The 20146-nt window shown below is 47.7% G+C and overlaps 1 protein-coding gene across 1 annotated transcript in view; it reads right to left on the bottom strand.

Moving 5' to 3' along the window:
- SUPT6H (SPT6 homolog, histone chaperone and transcription elongation factor) overlaps positions 1-20146 on the bottom strand; it is a 29674-nt gene that overhangs the window by 6101 nt on the left and 3427 nt on the right. The window contains exons 2-29 of the mRNA XM_074844763.1: positions 17308-17449; positions 16659-16811; positions 16399-16469; positions 15588-15783; positions 14801-14885; positions 14135-14408; positions 12737-12838; positions 12115-12231; positions 11480-11569; positions 10856-10998; positions 10439-10590; positions 9831-9929; positions 9530-9659; positions 9273-9423; positions 8697-8851; positions 7905-8100; positions 7420-7559; positions 7224-7341; positions 6508-6584; positions 6196-6331; positions 5641-5778; positions 5141-5308; positions 4485-4612; positions 3202-3409; positions 2584-2731; positions 2204-2346; positions 1292-1432; positions 11-206 (exon numbers count right to left, since the gene is read on the bottom strand). Coding sequence (XP_074700864.1) covers positions 11-206; positions 1292-1432; positions 2204-2346; positions 2584-2731; positions 3202-3409; positions 4485-4612; positions 5141-5308; positions 5641-5778; positions 6196-6331; positions 6508-6584; positions 7224-7341; positions 7420-7559; positions 7905-8100; positions 8697-8851; positions 9273-9423; positions 9530-9659; positions 9831-9929; positions 10439-10590; positions 10856-10998; positions 11480-11569; positions 12115-12231; positions 12737-12838; positions 14135-14408; positions 14801-14885; positions 15588-15783; positions 16399-16469; positions 16659-16811; positions 17308-17416 — 3964 coding nt within the window. The 5' untranslated portion in view covers positions 17417-17449. The remainder of the gene's footprint in view (positions 1-10; positions 207-1291; positions 1433-2203; positions 2347-2583; positions 2732-3201; positions 3410-4484; positions 4613-5140; positions 5309-5640; positions 5779-6195; positions 6332-6507; positions 6585-7223; positions 7342-7419; positions 7560-7904; positions 8101-8696; positions 8852-9272; positions 9424-9529; positions 9660-9830; positions 9930-10438; positions 10591-10855; positions 10999-11479; positions 11570-12114; positions 12232-12736; positions 12839-14134; positions 14409-14800; positions 14886-15587; positions 15784-16398; positions 16470-16658; positions 16812-17307; positions 17450-20146) is intronic.

Here is a 20146-nt window from a genome sequence, read left to right as displayed (position 1 = left end):
TGAGACTCACTTGTCCGCTGCTGCTTTCTTTTCAGGTCTTCCTCCTGTTTGTGATCTGCTGCCTCAGAGTCAAAGTCATAGTAGGTGTCTTTGGGCAGTTTCCACTCATTGTTCTTATCCATCAGGTCTGAGGTCCTGCAGGTCAGGTCTGCACTGAACTTCTCAATGTCTATTTTCATAATCCTGCAGTGAACGGTCATTCCCACCTACAGGAGAGGGGCAGGCAAAGCTGATCAGCAGGTTTGGCTGATACATCAGCCTCCCTGCGCTACAGAGGAATCTGCGTGGGGTCACTCTGCCAATGAGGAGGTACAAATTACCTCACCTACTGATACAACCTTTAAAAGTGATCCTTCCATACGAACCGAAAATCAACTGATCCCCAAGATGACTAGAATCGAAAGAGATTAAAAGGAAAAAGGGGCAGTTCTCCAGCATGTCTACTACCTATGCCCCATACCACACAGCAAACTGCATGTCTGGAGGCTGAGGACAATTAAGTTTACTATTTTACATATCTTTAACAATGGGAGCAGCAAAACTGGATTTCAAGATGTGTAAGAAAGCAGTTAAGTCTGTTCAGAAACAGAGCAGAAAACACGCAAAGGACTGCTCTAATAAAATGGGAAACAGACCACCACAAAAACTGCAATGTCTTAATCCAGTTAACCGTGCTGAAGTTAATGACTCTTTAAAGAAATGCTAAGAGACCTCTGAGCTTACAGGATTATCCATCACCTGCATGGGCTAGCCTTCAGGGGGACTCCAAAAGACAGCAAAAATGTTAAATCTCTATTTTATCATGTGATAAAAATACGTGATTGTTTCTTTCAGAACCCCAATCCCTGTCCTGAGCAAGACTAGTAACTCTGATGACCTCCACAAATGAATTGAGACAGAAGAAAAAGCTATGAGAGAAGGAAAGAAGTGACCCTTGCATATCTAACAGCAGTTCTGTGAACTCTTTAGAAAGCCAGAAACAAAGGGCAGCTCTGCATTAGAATGCCTTCTGGTCTCCTAAACCCAGACTTTAGCCAGACTATAATAAATCCTCCCACAGTGCAACATGTTAACTGATTAACATGGTTCTCACCAGCTGCCAGGAGAGATTTGCACCGTGGGAGAAGGACACTAACCAGAATCTGAACCTGCTGCTGATTTAAAAGTCCTTAAATGAAAATAAGGTTCGAAAAGTCATTTAGGGAACAGTGTTATTAACCAAACTGAATCTGGTATTGACTCCAGGCTCTTCAGCTCTTGCTGGATATGTGAAAATCCACTGCTTTCATACCTTCACCCTTTCTTCTGGCCGCTTGACCACCTTATCGCTGAGAAATTTTGTTGGGACGAAGCCAGCGACGCCATTATCCAGACGTGTCTTCACTCCAATGGCCTGACCTGGGCAGGAACCGCTGTCAAAGTGGTTCCAAACCTTGAACAAGGCAAAAGTAAAAGTCATTCAGCACAGAAACAAAATAGCCCTGGCAGCTCACACTCAAAGAAGTCTAAAAGCTGTGTCAGCAAACTGGTGCAGCCAGCAGAGACATGTGGAAGGGCAGGGGACAGAGGACTTCAATGAATGTTACCCAGTAATGCAATCTTCCTACTTTGGTTCTGCTTAGCTTATGGGGCTTTGCAACCAGGAAGGTCGGAACATTTTTAGACCCTGAACACAAGCCCGCAGCTAGGGCTGGTTTCTAATGAACACTACAGGGTTTTAAAGTCACGGATTACCAAGGCTGGAATTCAGCAGTGTTTAGAAGAGACCTACAGTACAGCTGCATTAAGCAGCAGGGAGTCCAGATATGTTCTTAAAACTGAGAAGGTGGCAGAACAACCTTCTGTTCTCAGTGTTGTGGGCAGTTTCTCTGTGTAAAACACAATTCTAGACCACAAACAAGCCCGCTTTATGTATCTGCGAAGAACTGGTCAGCTTAGCCCCAGGTCTATTCCACTCCTAGCCCAGTTCACCAAAATCCATAACGTAGCCATAAAGGACCTGTCAAATCTATACTGAGGCAATTAGTCAAAAGTGGAACAGATTATATTTGCAGCCAAAGGCCACATTCAGGTTGGGATCCTGGGGCACTGCAGACACAGTCTTGGCTCCGATACCTTATCTCCCAAGAACCTTACAAAATGCCGAAGCCTGCCGACAGCAGACTCCTGACAAAAGCAGGCCCATTAGGAGAAGCAGCCCCACCTCGCTGAGCTCTGGAAAGTTATCCTGCTGACAGAAAGGACACTGCCAAAGGCCAGTTTCATCGTTCCGTATTGCCTGGTCGTAGCTTTCTCCTTGCGGCCGCCTGTGGGCTATCCCAGTCACGTTGCAGATGACCATTTTACCTGTGGTGTGATGGGAGAGGAGAAGGAAAGAATGAAAAACTGAAAGCCAACTACAGGGCTGGGCAGTTCCCTCGATCTAAGGTAGTCGTACATGAAAGTGTTAGGAGACTACCTAGGTACTTGAAAAGCTGCTTCACATACATGCAACCATAGCACCGTCCCAACATCATGCTCACCTCTGCCCCGCGCCTTTACACATCCTAAGTAAACTTAGGATGACAGAAAACAGGGATGTACCTATATAAAAAGTCTCTGGAGTTTCTTTGGTCAGCATATTGAAGACCTCTTCTGTGTTTGGAGAACGGTATGGGGTTCTCAGGTCCTTGTACCTGCAGCTTAGTTCAGCTCGAATGTCATATAAAGTGATATGCTTGTCACCGTAGCCCTGTGTGGCATTCAAAGGTTAAAAAGCCATGAGCAGCAGGAAGGAGGTGGGTAGGGAATCCAGTATATGTTAGGAAAGAACTCAAGGAACTTATCAAACAGCAAATGTTAAAAAGAGGAATGCGCAGGGTACCGTCAAACCGTGGAGCTCAGTCACAGGATGTTGAGGTCAAAAGTACTAATACATTCAGAAAAAAGTAAAGATAATTTCAGGGAAAACAGCTTAAACAGTCTAATCACTGTCTCCTGCCTCCTTTCCCCTCTGCCCCAAATGTACTTCCTGTAAGCTTTTACTACATGCCATTGTCAGACACTGAATACTCATCACGGCTGTTTATACATTTTACAACGGCAACAGCTCAACGCTCAGCTCCTAAAAAGGATAAGGGTCACCAGCTATAAAACATAAGAAACTGAGCTGGGCAGTAGAGCTACCCCCCTGTTTCTCAGCACCAGGAACGCCCACTCCACCTGTCTTTCCAGTTCTTCAGCAAAGGCATCGAGATCCAGGTCTTTCAGACGCTCGGGGTTTTCCAAGATCTCCTCTAGAGCTCCTGCGGGATTAGCGTCCTCTGCCGACTCGTCGTATTCTAAGGCATCCACTGCCATTTTTCTTGCCCATTCATAGGTTTCAGGATGGACCCTAGACCCATCTAGGACTTCGATGTAGGAATCAGTACTGAAATAAAACCAAAGCAACGTTCAGATAAGGACTCTGCAAGGTTCCAGCGTCTCCTCCTTCAGCTCAATACTAACGCACGCGATTGGCTGCGTGGCTGCTTTGCCACCGCTGCTCTCCATGGAACAAACTCCTCTAAAAAGGACACAATGAATTCTTCATTGCTCTATCAACAGGAGGCAAGGCAAGACATGACAAATTCCAGTCTGCAGCTCCCGCGCTGCAAAGAAACAGCCAGGCATTTTGGATGCTAGGTAGATTGGATCACTCTGTGTACTACAGCTGCTCTATGAGCACACAGCTTTCTACAGTTTCTCTCCTCAAACAATTTAAGTGTTGCCAACTGGCAGTGCAGCCATCTGCATCAAGCTGTTTGGATGAGGCTACACTTTGCCCCCTGCATCTCTGGGACTTGTATCCTGCAAGAATCAGGGACCTAGCAGGGTTGGATCACTCAGCGTAAGGATCCAGCCAGGTGTCCTTTCTCAGACTACTTTTCAAAGGCAAAAAGGACACTGTGCCAGCCCCAGAGAAAGCACGTCTCCAACAAGTGACCCTTCCGTGCAAAAGGCAGAGATTTAGAAACTAGGTTACTGCTGTCCTCCAAATACATCTCATTTAGTTACCAGTAACCTGATGCTCTACAAAGTGTTGCTACTAGTTTAAGAGGAAGCTAAATTGACAAGTTATGCCTCAAGTTTGAAACTTGAGAAAAATAAAATACTGATGGTAGGACAAGGCAGAAACTAAGCAAAAGTGCACATGGGTTACTGATGGTCATGCATGATGACTATGTTAGGGAACAACTGTTTTCAGTGTAGTTCCTCTTGACCACAAAGAGTCTTTCAAACCATAGTAAGCTATATAATTAATGTTCTGCAGCTCATATTGCTGTACAAGTTTAGCTGCCCTTAAGAATGAGATTAATAACCAGTAATAGCTGAACTTGGCCAGTGATCAGAGGGGCCACACAGAAACTCCTGGGAACATGGACTCCACGGAACAAGACTGCTTCAGCCTGTTGCTCGTGCTAACTCCACACCCTGTACGACACGGAATGCAGCCCAATACCCACCTGTCGCCCAGCGACGCTGTGTCAATTTTGATGAAGCCAGCGCAGTTGATAAACACCTTGGGTCCCATGTGACACATCGTAACCAGCTGGGTCCTGTTCTCCAGACGTGTGTTGTTTTGTTTTAAGATCTGGAGAGAGAGGTAACAGCATAAACCTTGCCACTCAAACACAAGGGTTCTCCAGGAAAAGCAGAGGACTCACACTGGACGCAGCAGCGTTCAAAGCATCTGACAATCAAGCCCATCACAATCCATAAATTGTTGCCCCCTGCTTGTGTCTCAACGTTGTATGAAAGAAGATGACTTCACATGGAATAGCTCCAACTCTCAGGAAAAGCGTTGGCTTTTTGCCTTGTGTTTTCTACAGTATGGGGGCGTCTTGATATTGTAAGAGTGCATCTGTTCCTGAGGGTTCAGGAGCTAGCTAGGATTGACAGATCTGCTGAGCCACTCGGGTTTATCAAGGACGTGAGTCCATGCACAGCCTCGGGGTTAGGCGCAGGGAGATAACACATACTAAAACACGTGTCAACGGAGCTGTCAGCTGCATCTGGCACATGGGGCCCTGACTCATCTCCTGACAGCACTGCCGTCAGGCCAACTCGCACATTATTGCCAGTGCATTGTTTTTGTAGGCAGGGACAGAGGCCTCCTTACCTTTAGCAGATGAGTGCCTTTGCGTGGTCCCAGGCCACACACATACTGCAGCAAAGCCTGGCTGTGAGGGTGAGCAATCGCCCGATTGACATCCACTCCCACCTCATTCACACGGTTTATGAATTCGCAGTAGAGGGCATTCAGCAGTTCCTCCTTCACCACATGTTCCTGAAAGAAAGGAGAGGTGTCGGCCTCGCACAGAGATGCTTGCAACACTTTGCTATAAGCGAGCTGAGCCAAACGCAACACACTGGCTCTCAGGAGCTGTACTGCACTTCACAGTTACCCCTGAGAACAGCCTAAAAGCAAGGAGGCAGATGAGCTAAAGGAGGTAAAAAAAAGGCGCCATCTACCCTGAATATGGCGCAGACCAGGCAGAACTTGCACCAGTTCATCTTGGAATACTTTTCCTAGACAGCAAACTGTCCCAGACCCCCCAGGCCACTTTCTCTTGCAGAGAAGGATCTTCCTTGCCCAAGGATCTCACAAAGAAAAGTTACCTGCAGAGGATGGAGTTTCAGGCAGAGAATATCCTCATCGGAGCTGCAGACCTGGGCAAACTCTATGAGGGGGTCCTGAATGCGACGAGCAAGGGAGACGGCTTGACGCAGCAGAGGTGGGTAATCCCGGAACTCATTCTGCAAGAGGCCAGAGAATCAGGGAAAACCCTAACAGTGTTTTCACACGTCGTAGGACAAGTAGCAAAGACACATCAGACAGGGATTGGAACAAGGGAAGCATTTGGTGCTCAGGGGAAAGAAAGCTGAGGTCAATGGCTCCCAGGAGCTCTGCTGCAACAAGGAATGAAACAACCTCATTCACCCAGCTGAGCAAGATTCACTTCAGACTACATCAGTATCTACTTTGTACAACTGCTGGTGCTGATCTTTTCAGGGAAGCCTAAATAAGAGGTTTTGCCTTGATCCAAAGACCAGTACGTCACTGTCTAAATGGATCACATGAGGCAGTGGATGACAAGCCAGGGCCAGCACAACAAATGGAGAATGAGACAGCATGAATGAGCAAAAGACTAAGGGATAGCTTAGAAGGCTCACCTCAGACTTCTTGCTGTTCATGTAGAGAATGGCCAGTTCATTGTCCACCAGCTCCACTCCAATAGAGGACAGCTGCTGCCCTTGATCCAGCTCATGAACAATTCTCTTTACATCCTCCATCAGCATCTGAGCATCCCTAGGGAGAGACGGCCAAGGGGATTGAGGGGAGAGCACAAAGCTGGGTCCTGGAACCACTTAGGGAGAGAACCCCAACAGGTCACCTCACGCTACGGACAGAAACAGTGAAATGTGGACAGGCATGAGGAAAGGACTGCGAAGAGACTGGGAAGTAGAAGGAACACAAAGACTGACCTGTTCTCGCCTGCAATTGTCACCACATGAGGCTTCTTGTTCAGGAGGAATTTTTTCAAGGTTTCAATATCCTGGGCCTGGAAAGGAAAATGAGACAGGTCAGAGCAGAAAAGCTAGACGGTTTCTGTACTGAGCTAGCTACCAGTACTGGGTTCCCATTTCACAGGGCAAATCCTCCCCCACTGCCACCCTGATCTGCCACCCTGACATGAACATGGCTTTTCCGCAGGCTGGCCTTGCGGCTCCTGACACACTGTAAAGACAAACAGGAAAGTTCTGCAGAGAAAAGACTGATGGCATCATGCTCTAGTGTTACAGGAAATCTGTGCAAGTAGGGAATGGAAGTCAAAAGCTTGCCCCAAGCTCCAGTATGTCCCACAGTCTCTCAACTATTATAATGTGATCAGGGAAAGGGGAGAAATTCTGTAGCTGTGACCAGAGCAGCTCACAAATCCCCAACCAGCAGAAGTCAAGAAAGTCAAGGCCCTGCCACTCGCTCTAAGAGGCACAGAAGAGATGAATTGGAACCTAACTGGAAGCAGCTGTTCTGCCAGAATAATTACAGGGTGGCAAAAAGGCAGTGTTCTTGAGTGCCAGAGTGACAAGACCTGAGTTGTCTCCAGACTGACTATTCCTCTCCAGCCCACAGTGGATCGCACAGTCCCAAAACCAAATGTGCAGACATTCATCTCGACAATCCCTGCACTAAGGCTCACCTTCTTCTCCCGCTCTTCCTCACGCCAGGCGTTCCTCCTCTTTGTGAAATGAGGCAATCGGAGGAAGTCTGTAACTTCACCTTCTCCATTAACAAGGGCGCAAAACACAGGGTGGTCCCTGCAAAACAGAGATCACTCAGACATGGAGGACTGCTAAAGCTGTGCATGGATCCAGAAGCAATTCCTTTCCTCCTACCTGGCTGAGGAAAACGCAATGCCTAGCACCCGAATCCCCTTTCCTTGGTTTTCATCCATGAAATCATCGTCCTCCTCCACTTGCTGATCAGGACGGTATGAAGCTACTTTCAGCCAGTTGTACAGTTTCCGGCTGCAAGCCTAGTAGAACAGAGAAGGGGAGAGAGGAGTGAGAAAAATCCACTTGCAGGTACTTTGGCACAGCCCTCCTCCAGACAGGTCATGGACTGCTCAAGGCAGCAAGACCATATATTCCACCAGGATTGGGACCAGCTCTCCAGTACCATGGAGCCCATCTTCCCTCCCACTGAGATACCTGCTTTTCTCTCCACTCTTGGGAAAGAACCAGATTCAGGCCCCTGCCTGCCTCCTCCTCCTCCCCAAGCACGTGTATATGGCCTGTCAGCAGCCGTCCTCAGCACGCTGCAGGACTGTTAGCATTTGTAACCCCAGCTCTGACTCAAACCCACCCGTCCCCCATCTCACCTTGAGGACATACTCCTTGGCCTCCACCAACAGCTTGTTCTTCAACTCTTTAGCCATCTGCACATAGAGGAACTGGTTGAGAGATCGCTCGATGGCCATCGTCCGCTGCCGATTCCACTCTTGCACCTGGTGGCTGAACTCATCCCGATAGTAGAACTGTTTGATTTCCTCAAAGTATGTCTGGTCACTACCGTAACTGCAAGAAACGAGAGGAGGAGATACAGAAGGGCTCCAAACCCCTGCACTGAGACCACCACTGGCAGATTCCTGCACAGGGATGTGATAGCAGCACCTCAAATTCAGGGAGCTGCCTGGAAAATTTAGGGAAGAGCCAATCCTCCCATCAAACACCCCTTTAGCTGCAGAAGCTATGCTGCCAGACAGATGGCAGCTGAACGCTGTGCTGGCAGCACAAAGAGGGCTGATCAGTGCAACACCGGGCAGCCCACAGCCACTCTAGCACACCCATATCACAGGTGGCTACTTAGATGTGCAGGGAAGGAACCAAGGAAAACACCGTGAGGGTGGCTGGGAAACAAGCATCATCTTTCACAAAAATCCTGAAGGCTTTAGAGTTTGCCTTCAAATGAAGAAGACATCTGTCTGCTAAAGTTTTCACTAAGATGAAGAAAAAAGCAAGACCTTGAGAGGCTGCTTGACTTTAAGGTGCAGGAAACCACCGGACCATGACTTCCAGGAGGAGTTTGGGATAGAGAGGAGCTCTAACAGCACGGCAGCACTGGATGAATGAGGTTTGCCAAAGCATGGGTGGCACAGTCAGTGAGGACTCACCCCTCCACTCCTTTCATGTCAATGCTGATATCTATAGTGAGCAGTCCCTCTTCCTCTGCCAGGCTCATTTTTAGGAACTGGTCATCTCGCAGCTCCTTCACAGGCTTGTTTTTCAAGTATTTAAAGGAATAGGAATAGTGGGCTTCATCAATATCCTAGGAGAGAGGAGAGACAATCAGCATGCATGTAGGGCATTCATGAAGAAAGACCCTTCTGTATACAGTAGCAGACAATGGTTTTTATTCAATATCCCCTCACCCCTATGCCTGCCAGTCTGCATTTCCTTCCCCAGCAGGACACAGTGGAATTTGTTCCCAGTCCCAGAGAAACAGAGACTGCTCCACTAATTGAAGGCAACATCTCAACAGCAAGAATTGGGTCTGATGAAATGCCAAGACTAAAAATGCAGCATGCTGCTGAGCTGGCCTCTGCAACAGTCCAGCTCACATGCTGCTCTGAGATTTATTCAGAGTTGCCACTGACATGGGAGAAGTCTTCAGATGCAAAAATGACCATTTGTATGTTATTTAGATCCTTCCCTGAACTGACCCACAGAGTCAGACCTCCCTTCCTTACCTTCTTCCCCTTTTTGGTTGGTGAAATGTTGATTTTAGCTCTTTCTTGGAAAGTCTGTCTCAGAACCTGCCTGACCAAAGGCTCCCTGGCTATCTGCAAAGCCACCATGTACCGGGCTCCTTCCAGCACAGCTTCAGGGCTTGAGAACTGACTAAAAGCAAAAAGGCAACACACAGGCTTAGGACTTGAGAATGGCCCCAGATCCCCTCCTTTGTGTCACATCTCCAGGACTTCCATGAAGATCCCCCGCCACTGACCTACACACATAATCCTTGGCTAGCTCCAGGGGCTCTGCAGGGAACTGCTCTGTCTCGTGACGCTGGTAACTGTCTCGGAGATTCTCTCCAAACTGCTCAGGTGTCAGACCAAACTTCTTAGCTAGGCCATCTGGTAAAAAAAAACCAACCAACAACAAAAACACAAAAATGATGAGGACAAGGGTACTGTAGATTATACTGGGGAAAACTATCAGTCCTCTCTCTACAGGTAAGCCCCACCACTCAGAACAGCATGCATCTAGGCCATGGCAAGCTCAGCATGACAGAGCACAGTCCTTACCCAGCCCAGCTGTCTGACAGATGGTGTACATATCCCGACGGGAAGCCTGCTTCAGCTCAGGCCCTTTCTGCTCATCGTCTTCTGCGTCCTCCCCTTCACCTATGGGAAGGATATGTTTAGCAAGGCCTCTTTACAGAGGCATCCAGACAGCTGCAGTGTGTCAGAAGCACAGCAAGGGATTAAACACAACCTACAGTGTGCAACAGAGTCCCTAAACTTCACAAATGCATCTCAAAGGTCACAGTAGCCTTAAAATTATTCAGGGTTAGAAAAACACCCTGAAAACGCTGTCTATTTCCCTCTTTTGCAGTTTTAATAGCAGTATCTCTGGGTTGCACACTAAAAAAATACATCAAGGTGGCTGATCCTTGCTTTGGCCCCTGCCATGAGGGGTGGTATTCAGTCCATCAGAAAGCAGCACCTTCTGTGGCAAGCTTTAAAAATTTTCAGAGTTACCTGGAAGACCTGGGACTGACTTGAGATAGAAGTGAAGAGCAGAGATGCTCTGTGCAAACACATGGGCTTTTCAACAGACTTTCTTACTATTCTTTTGAACCAGGATCTTCAACCAGCCCACAATTAGGAGACTATCAAATCTGGGGACAAACCTTCCTCCTCTTCACCATCCTCTCGGATACGCTTTTGCTTCTTTCGAGCAGCCTTGGCAGCATTCTGCATCTTGGGGATGTCTCGCCCATAGTACAGCAGGAAGTGATTATACACGTCCTTCAGCTCGTCCATGGACTGCACGTCCTTCAGCCTACGGCATGCAAAGCCAGCACGTTACACCCTGCTTGCAGTTAAGCCGTGGTCAGAGCACTCAAGGAACCTGCTCTGGTACAGGTCAGGCAGAAGGAGCGCTTGGGCTCATCTTCCAAAACAGTTTTAAATATTTCTCATTACTGGTTTTGTGGGGAGGCTAAAGTCAATGCACTGCAGTGGCCAAAGAGCCTGTGCTGTTTGTGCAAGTTAATGCACATTTTAAGTCGTTTTGGAATGAATATGAGAAAGTCACGGCACCGTACCTCTCCATGTCAGTAGTATCCAGGGCCCTTATTCCATCTGCCAAGGGCTTGTCTGGGTCAGCAGAGATTTGTTCGTACTGATAGGCCTGCATCTTCTCAAACAGACGTGTCAGGTTCTGCTTGCGGATCTTCAGCTGGGTCCACTAATAAGAGAACAAAGATTTCCAGTGAAATGCACCATAGCTGTGTGTTACATCTGTCTCCTCCCTTCCCAAACAGGGGCTCCCAGGACCTTGGGATATTTGTCATTTAAAAATAATCATCAAAGTCTTCATCCACAGCTAAGCCCAGATGTAACACACATGGCATGTCTCATCTCAGAGATGGATTATATTAACAGGAAAAAAAATAAATAAAAGCTTGGATCTACCTGATAGTAGAAATCTGCACTCCTTGCAGGAAAGGTCACTACACAAAAACTCGGTAAAGGGGAAGGACTGTTTTGAATCCTCTTTTGTCAGATAACCCTTTATCACCACATGATAGCAAACATGCAAAAAAAGCATGGGTAAAAAAAGCACACAAGGTTTCCATGGCCAAAACAAAATCTGCTGAAAGTACCAGGCTAGGTGAGAAGACATGCTAAATTTTGGTGGGACGACAAGCCGTGAACACACTCCTCACCTTCTCATCCCACTGCCAGACCCTCCACAGGTCGTTGATGTGCAGCTCCGGCTCCACATACTCCTTTCTGTAGAAGGCGATGAATGGGACCTGGGTCAGAAATAAGACTCATCACCACTAAGCAGGAGACCGGGCTGTTCCTGGCAGCCAGGAGTCCAGAGAATGCTTCTGTTCTGTGTGGGAGAACAAGCTAATGCGGCAGCAGTGCGGCAGATGTACCAAGCCACACCCTGGCTCTTGAGACCACTCCACCAAGGAATACATCACGTAGACCAAAGAGCTTCTGCAACATCAGGCAACACCTCAGAGAATAGATTGAATGGACCAAGCAAGGCTCAGGATACTCTGAAATTCCTCCATCTCATTTGGCATCCATTTGTCCAGCATCAGGGAAAAACAACGATAGCAGCCCCATCAAACAGGCCTTAAAAATCTGCATTGCCACAGCTCATGTGAGATGAGCTGCACTTTCCAAAGAAGCATCATTTTATCACAGGAGAGGCACCCAGGTATGGGATCTCAGCCCCTTCTAGCTTGCAGCTCTAAATTCTTCCAAGCAGCCCCTCTGCTAATCCTGGATAAGGAGACAGCAACTCACACCTTATACTTGGCAATGAATCCGAGTTGTGAACTACCTCAAAATGTTGATTTCTCATGAAATTCAGGGCTTCTTTAATCTTCTGGATGGTGCTGGGTCCCTTGCGGCTGAAGCTGCTGCTGGCTTGTCCACGGTCGAGGTAGTCAGAACTTTCCTAAAAAGGAGAAACACAGTGTTGTGCTCCTGAGCTGACCCCCTAAAATACCAGCCCAGGCTAAAGCTGGAGAACGGTGATCAGTTTGTTAGCTGGGACGCAGGCTTAGGTACACACTCTGATTTTAGACCACAGAAAAGCATCCTAGCCCTGACTGGCTTAAAGGAAAATGGAGAAGCAGCACCTGGCTATGATAAGTGACGATTAAAAGCAAATCATGGCTAATACTAGTTTAGCCTTGAGTGCACAGTGGCTTAGAGATCTTTCAATCATTCTTGACAATTATTCTTGCAGCTTCTCTGGTGTTCCTTTTTGCCCTGTTTTATGGATTCAAAAATGAAGACGTGTATGTTAAATGACCTGCTCAAAAATCAGAAAACCAGAAAGAAAGGTATATTGGGCAACACATTCCTCTGAGCAGACTCCTAGAACAATGTCTCCTGGCTGGAAATCTGCAGCACCTTCAAGCCCTCTTAGGACAGAAGTCCCAGGCATAGTCCTTTACCTGCAAAGAGATGGTGGGTGTCGCAAATGCGTTCCTGTAAATCCAGTCAGCTTCTTCCTCCAGCTCATCATCTTCAGCGCTCTTCACCGGGATGGACCGCAACTGTGAAAAGACAAGAGGATGAGCAGAGGCATGTGCAAGACCAGGGCTTGCGCCACCACGTCTTCAAGAAGCCTAGAAATTATTGTTTTGAGCTGCAGGTTGCTTATGGGGTCTCAGTACATCCCACACCCACAGGCCTTTGCTGAGGATAGCACTTCAATGTCTGCATTCTCTGAGCACACAGGAAACCTGCACCAGCTTTACACTAAGGTAAAGGCAGCTAACAATTCCATCAAAGGCTGATGGAAAGGCCTGCAATGGTATGAAATCTTCCATGATGATCAAGTCAGGGTACCCCCACTTCCTACCAGCCTCCCAAACCCTCTGCAGCTACATCCTCTGTTCCCATCTATCTGTGCCTGTTCTAGGCTTGTTACCACTTTTCTTGCTACAGCCATAGAATAACAGAACATAAAGCAGCTCCAAACCCTCTCTGAGCATTTAGCCCCAGACAATTCTCTCTCAGAAGGCCTGCTCTAATCATCACTGACATCCGTGAAGACAACAGAATGTCTGAACAGGCCATGTATGGCCAGAAGACATTACACACAGCGTTCCCTTGTGTTGTGCACACTGGCATGGGAAAAAAGGTCCTTCTGAAAAGCTGGCAGCTTCAGATTTCCCATTTTACAAAGGAGGGTAACAAGCCTCTGCACAGAATTACATTAACATACACTTAAGGGAGATAAAAGAGCATGGACTGTTCAGAGAAAACCTGATTACAGGGCAAAATCAGGACCAAAATATGAGATATCAGAATGATTCCTAGCTGCACAAACAGGACTCCACAGTGAGAGTGGTGTAAATCCCAATCGCTCAGATCAAAGTGCATCCCAGAAACACCTTGTACAGAACAGTTACATGTTGGCTGGCACACAGGTAGGCTAGAAAGCCCTAGCAAACCTTCTCCAGCACTGCAGCTTCGCTCTTGCTATCCAGAGATACAACTGATGGGATTACCAACAGCATTTAGCATAAAGGACATCTCAGTAGAGCACAAGCCCTGCACCACTCCCAGGAGTGCAACACTGGCACCCAGTGGCCAAAAGAGAAACTAGACCCGTGCTAAAACCGGGCTTGCACAGCCAGAGCAGTTCACAATGCCACCGCTGTGCTCGAATGTGGAGTTTTAACCTATACATTTGCCAGATGGGATCTTCAAAGAGGGGAAAAAAAAACATATGCCAAAATCCAGCCAGCAGCCAGTTGAGAAAGCTGGCCTGCAGGTCCCAGGCCTGCTGTGCTCGGTGGGAGCTGAAATGATTTCTGCCTGCATACCTGCCCCTCTTCCCTCACCTGGAACCTCTCGGGCATGTCTGTCATGCGGATCTCATTGTCCTGGTCTGTTAGGTGACTGCTTTCCAGCTCACTGGGCTCGTACATCTCAAAGATGCTACGGCGACTGACACGCTTTTTGGCAGTTTTTTTGGGTCGTACACGGGTCTCCCCTTCGGCTTCTTCATCCTCATACTCGTATTCCTCCTCCATCTCCTCATCGTACTCATTGTACTTCTCAAACTCATCATAGTCAAAGTCCACACCAAAGATTTCCTGAGCTTCCTGTAAAGCACTGGAAGGCAAAAACTATTGTTCAGCCCCACGATGCAGTTCACAGAACATTTTTCTAGCCACACAGAGGAGGCCAGAGAACCTAAGTCTAAGCTTTACTTTTGCATCTAGGCTAAAAAATCACAGATAGGTACATAAGTCTGAGCTTTACATGCAAATACTTCTCTTAAGGGACTGGTTTTGGTATCCCTGTTAAAAATCCAGGGGAGAAAGGAAGGAGTCAGACATTTAAGAAATCACAGAGTTAAAGTCCCATGTTTAAATTTACCAGGTTCCTTTGGGGAAAGAGACCAGCGGTATCCAACCACAAGCTGAATCACTCTGCAGTTGCAAGAATCAAGTAAGCTGAGGACTGTTTTTGAGGCTCCAGGCCAATTTCCAATCAATACTTACGCATCTGTGTATCCAGGCAGCTTCTTTCGCCATTTTGGCTTCTTCAGAGGTTGTCCATCGTCATCCACAATGAAGTCATCAATGTCTGGACATCAAGAAGTAATTTACTGGTCAGTACATTTGCATATTCAACTGGTACCTCTGACAAAGCTCAGCTCAGCCAGTGCAGCTATGAGCCTCCACCACAGACCTGGGCTGCCGCTGGCTGTCAGTCTGCCCAGCTACCCACAGCATCTCCCACACCAACCTCAGACATTCCAGGAGTCTGAACCACAATAACAAGCTAGAACGAACTTCCAAACACAGGCAAAGCCATCTGGCAACTATCTGCAGTTCAGTGCACTGAAAATGCAGTCAGAAAAGGCCTTGCTGCTTTGGACAGTAGACAAAGGATTCCTGAAACTCTTTCAGTATGGTACCAGCAGTGGTGATGGGCTGATGCTGAAGGGGAGAAGCAGGGCAGGGATGCACTGTGCTATTACGTACTGAGAAGTGCCTTGACTTCCTTCCTTTGAAGCATTTCCATTTTGGAGGCAGCTTAGATAAGACGGTTCAACACCTCAGCACACATAATGTGCTTCTGGACAAAGCGGTTTAGACAGACAAACTAAACCTGCCACCCAGAAACATCTAAATCTAAAGACTGGACTAATCAGACCAGCAAGAGCTTTACCACGACAGGGCGGTTACAGCCTTTGGTTACTTCTAGCTCGGAGAAAGTCTTAACTTGGTTCCTGTGCTTTAATCCTAGGACAAACCTTGGATGTAACTGACCATCCATACTCACCAGATTCATCTTCCTCCTCCTCCTCTTCCTCTTCTGGTGGAGCAACAGGAGCTTCAACAGCTTCCCCTCCTTCCTCGCCTTCCCCATCCTGAAAGATTTCTTCAGCAATGGCTTCCTTCTCATGTTCTTCCTTTCCATAGTCTTCCTCCTCGTCATCCTCATCATCAGACATTTTTCGCACACGCCTGAATTTTTGCTGCAAGCAAACAGGCTTGTTAGCGCACATAATTCCTGGCACAGACACTCAAGCTCAGCGTGGTCTTTGCCAGGCCAGAACTGTGCTTCCTCTGCAGGCACCTGCGAGGGAGCACACAGGGAGAAGAGCCACCCCCACGGGATCTGTGCTGCAGGTGTTCACGGGGCCCAGTGAGTACACAACGTAACTGCCTGCTGAGGACTGTGCTGCACCCAGGCCTGTGTTGCTTCCATGCTGTCAGTCTTAGCCTGGCTTGATGGGCCTCTAGTGAGCATTACGGAAGGAGCTTTAGAGCCCATAACAACCTGCGCTGACTTTGAGGTTAGTGCCATGCAGCAGAAAGTTATTGGAAGATGGGCTCCTCTCAGACTGTCTTGCAGAGGTGGGAAGGGAGGAGTACAGCAGACTTTAGGAACCAGAAGAAAGTGTTCTGCAAACTAGGAAACGAGTTGCCTGGGCAGGGAGAGATCCTGCTTCCTTCAAGCACAAGATTAGGCTCTGCCTTTCCAAGAGGTGAGGAGCAGAGAAACCACTTGCTCACTCCAGGCAGGAGCCCACCCTCCTTCGTGCTAAGATACACCACACCATTAACAACAGCATGGGAACACAACTCACTCTTTTGACTTTAACGCCCAAGTTCTCTTCAATGAGGTCAAAATCATCATCCTCCAGGCGGTCATCAAAAGCTAACAGAAGAAAGCAGAAATGAGTTACACTCTCCCTTTACTAATCTGCGAATGGATCAACCAGTGAGAAGGGTATAGCTTCCCCAGCCCATGCAGAGGCCCAGGGCAGAGGGAGAGCTCTGCTCTCTGGCAGGGCAGTATGAGAGCATTATGCTGTGGCCTGCTATGAACAATCATCTTAAAACTTACTGCGCTTTCTCTTTTTGTGACCAACATCGTCCTCAGAGTCTCCAGAGTCACTAGCTTCTTCCTCCTCTTCCTCATCATCATCATCATTAATGAATCCTTTCAGGTTCCCCTGCTCATCTTGATCATCAAGATTCATCTCCTCCTCTTCCTCATCTGGGGTGGAGAGCAGCGAGTGTTAGACATTTTACTCATTGGTTATCTGCTGAGACTCCTTCTCAGCTCTGTGCAAACAGCATCTTCCTTCACACTATCCACACAGAGTTTTCACTGAACGCTTTTACTGGCACAGAACCCAGCTGGCTGCTCATGACAGAACCCCACTTCTTGTCTCGTGGTCTCACGCTCTCTCTGCAGAGGGAACAGGTGGAGTGGTCACACTGGGAAAATTCCTCTGCTTTTACGGTTTACTATCAAATTGTGTGACTGCAAGCCTCACGGGGATGAAGCAGTGTGTTTTCTATTGCCAAATATAAAAAACCACCTAAGCACTTTGAGGAAGGGAAGCATTTAAACAGCTGAGATTATCGACTACAGATGGCCATGCTATTATAGTGCAGTTATTCCTCCATCTGCAGAGTCATGGAATGTAAAATAGAGCAGCGAGGCGCACAGACAATTCAGCAAACTCGGAACAGACAGGCAGACTCACCATCTTCATCTTCCTCTACAAACTTCTTGGTTACTCTGGGCACAACCTCCCCATCCTGGTTGTACTCCTCCTCCGACTCCTCTGCTTCACTTTCAACAAAGTCAGACATGGCTGCAGCGTCTCACACACGGCTCCACAGGAACTGGGGAAAGAGGAGACATCCATCACATCAGCTGAGCGAGCAAAACACAAGCACTTCCCCCTACTGGGTTTTGGAGAGAAGACAAGAGGGTTTCAAATTATCTCTCAAGGCCCTGAATTACCCAGCGTCCACCTTGCCTGGACATCCCTGTCACCAGAGATTAAGCAAGCAAAGCCAGCAGCCAAGTGCTGCTAGCTCCTGACAACCCGTGTCTCAGCGAGCAGGACAGGACCTGTCACAGAAGCTTTCGTGGCACAGCCAAGCTCCTGGCTGTGGCTGAAACAGTGCGTGCAGCCAAAGCCCTTCGTCCCATCCATACCCTCCCACGCGGCCAGAAAAGCAATCCCACTGCTACTGATGCTGCACGGTGTTAGACACACAGTCCAACTAATTAGGATCTTAATATGGTTAATCCTTGCTCAGTTAATGAAGCCAGAGCTACCCTGAAGAGGGCCTTGACTGAGTTGCAATCGCAGGCTGTTAGCAAGGCTCTGCAGAGCCCCACGGAGCAAACGAGAGAGAGGCCTGGGGGTGCTGCAGGGTTGGGGCTGCTGGCTGCCCAACTCCACCACCCCACACAGCCAGAGCTGCAGCCGGCATGTTCCAGGCCAAGGGCCTCTGTCCAGAGATTAGGAAGTAACAAGCGACTACAGAAACGGGGTGTTTTCTATATGCAGAACCTTTCATTTGGTGTTTTTCCCCAACTGGGGTTTTTGGAAGCAGTATAAATCAAGCTTGGCAAAAGGCAAGTGCGTGTCCATAAAGACACGGCTCAAGTTCTGTCTCTCTGAGCCTCCCACTTCTTGTGGTTACAAAACTTGCTGTCGTTTTTGAAATTTTCAAAGAACTTTTTTTTCAGTTCCTTTTTACATACACCAAAACAACAGAAGCTTACAAAAGTCAGATATAAGAAAAAAAAAATAATCAATTCCTCAAATGGCTGTGAAGAGAAAACGCCAGCCCAGAAGGAAGAACCAGACTCTGTGAAGGTACAAAAAGAAGCTCAGAGGATGTATCAGATCTGAAGCCAAAACCCCCATGTTAAATTATATCTGATGTAATTTCACATAAAGAAAAAAAAAAGAGAGATGAGAAAAGAATTCTATACACCAGAGAATGATACCTAAACAAACGCACTTCAGAATGTTCCCATAATCATTTCCCTGCTGCAAATAAACAGCTGAAGGAAATCAGTCCCACACGGGACAACGTGATCAAGGCTCTGCCATGACACTCCACCTGTGCAGGACTTCTTGTTCTGCCCCGAGATCCCCACATCCAGCGCACAAACACAACGTAGAGAAAACCAGGGAGTTATTTCTCAGTTAAAGAAAAAAAAAAAACCAAGGTACAAATCCAATCTTGGATAATCTTTTAAGTCTTAAAATACTAATAGACCCAAAGAAACGTGTCAGCCATATCTCATTAAAGAGGACCCACCGCAAAGACAAGGGAAAGACCTCTGCCAGGTTTCAGACACAAGCAGAGAGCAGCTCATACTCCTCAGCTGCGGATTACACAGCTGTAGCCAACATCTGTCTATGATGCTCCACACAGGCAGAAATTGCAGCAGGCCAAGGCTACTGGTCTGCACCCAGACAGGACCTCGCTGCTCTGGCTTGGTGCATGGGGTGAGCCCATCCTTGAGGGGACACTGTGGAAGTCGCACACATATATTTAAGCATCCCTCTCAGAAATAACACATCAGAGGGCAGTACAGATGCTAGTTAAATACGTGTTCCTGAAACAAATGCCACTGATAAACTGTGGAACTACACCCAGTAAAGGAACAGGAATTGTTATGTTTACCAGCCTGTGTGTGAATGTCAGCTTTACACCTTCTCACCTATTCTTCTACACGTACCCATCAGGGTGTATTAACGCACATAAAACTGGAGGGTGAGAGGCTTTTCCTAGAGCATTTCCAAGTCTGATAACCTCATTTCTCTCCTGTCAATGACCAACACACAAATCCAGCAAGAAAGAAAACCCCTCCTCATAGCACCACACACATTTTTACTATTCTCTGCCAGGGAAGCATTTTGCTCGCAATTCCAACTTTCTTCCTCATCACTTGTTCTATCATTTCCTGGCAATTTCAGTTCATGTCAAATCAAATTTGTCCAGACACAGAGAACAGCTAGGACTTAGAAAACCCATCTCATTTAACAATCTAGCCGAGCAGGTTCCACACAAGCCAAACACCCATAAAACCAGATGTTTTCAGCTCCAGTGAAATCCACCTCAGGACAGCAAGGGATGTCACTTAGCATGGCAAACAGAAGCAAGTGTAGCTATTACCAAGGAGATGTTGAATCAGATATGGACTAAAGGTGCCTCTCCCACCCTTTGTGCCAGAGGGGCCTTAATTTGAAATAAAACAAGACAGGGAAGCAGGCAGAGACTGCAGCCAGTGCAGGTGGAGGTGCAGAGGCAGAGCTCAGACCAGCACTGCTGCCCGGTGGGAGCCCCCCGAGCAGTTGGTCACACAGGGAAAGCCCTGCTCTGGGGCTTGGGGAGGCTTTTAAGAGTTTCCAGACTGAGGATCTTTGGGCCAGCCCAGCTGTATCATGCTACAGGCCTTTCCTTGGAGCACCACAGCAGCTTCCCCGTTCCTGCAACACTCCCAGGAGAGGGTCAGAGATTGCTGCAGCATGGGAGCAAGTACTAGATCGCACTGGAGCAACAAAAAGGCAG

The sequence above is a fragment of the Strix aluco genome, chromosome 19, assembly GCF_031877795.1.
Source record: "Strix aluco isolate bStrAlu1 chromosome 19, bStrAlu1.hap1, whole genome shotgun sequence".
NCBI classification, from domain to species: domain Eukaryota; kingdom Metazoa; phylum Chordata; class Aves; order Strigiformes; family Strigidae; genus Strix; species Strix aluco.
The sequence above is the reverse complement of the archived record's forward strand: the minus strand, read 5'-3'. Positions and strand labels throughout refer to the sequence as shown.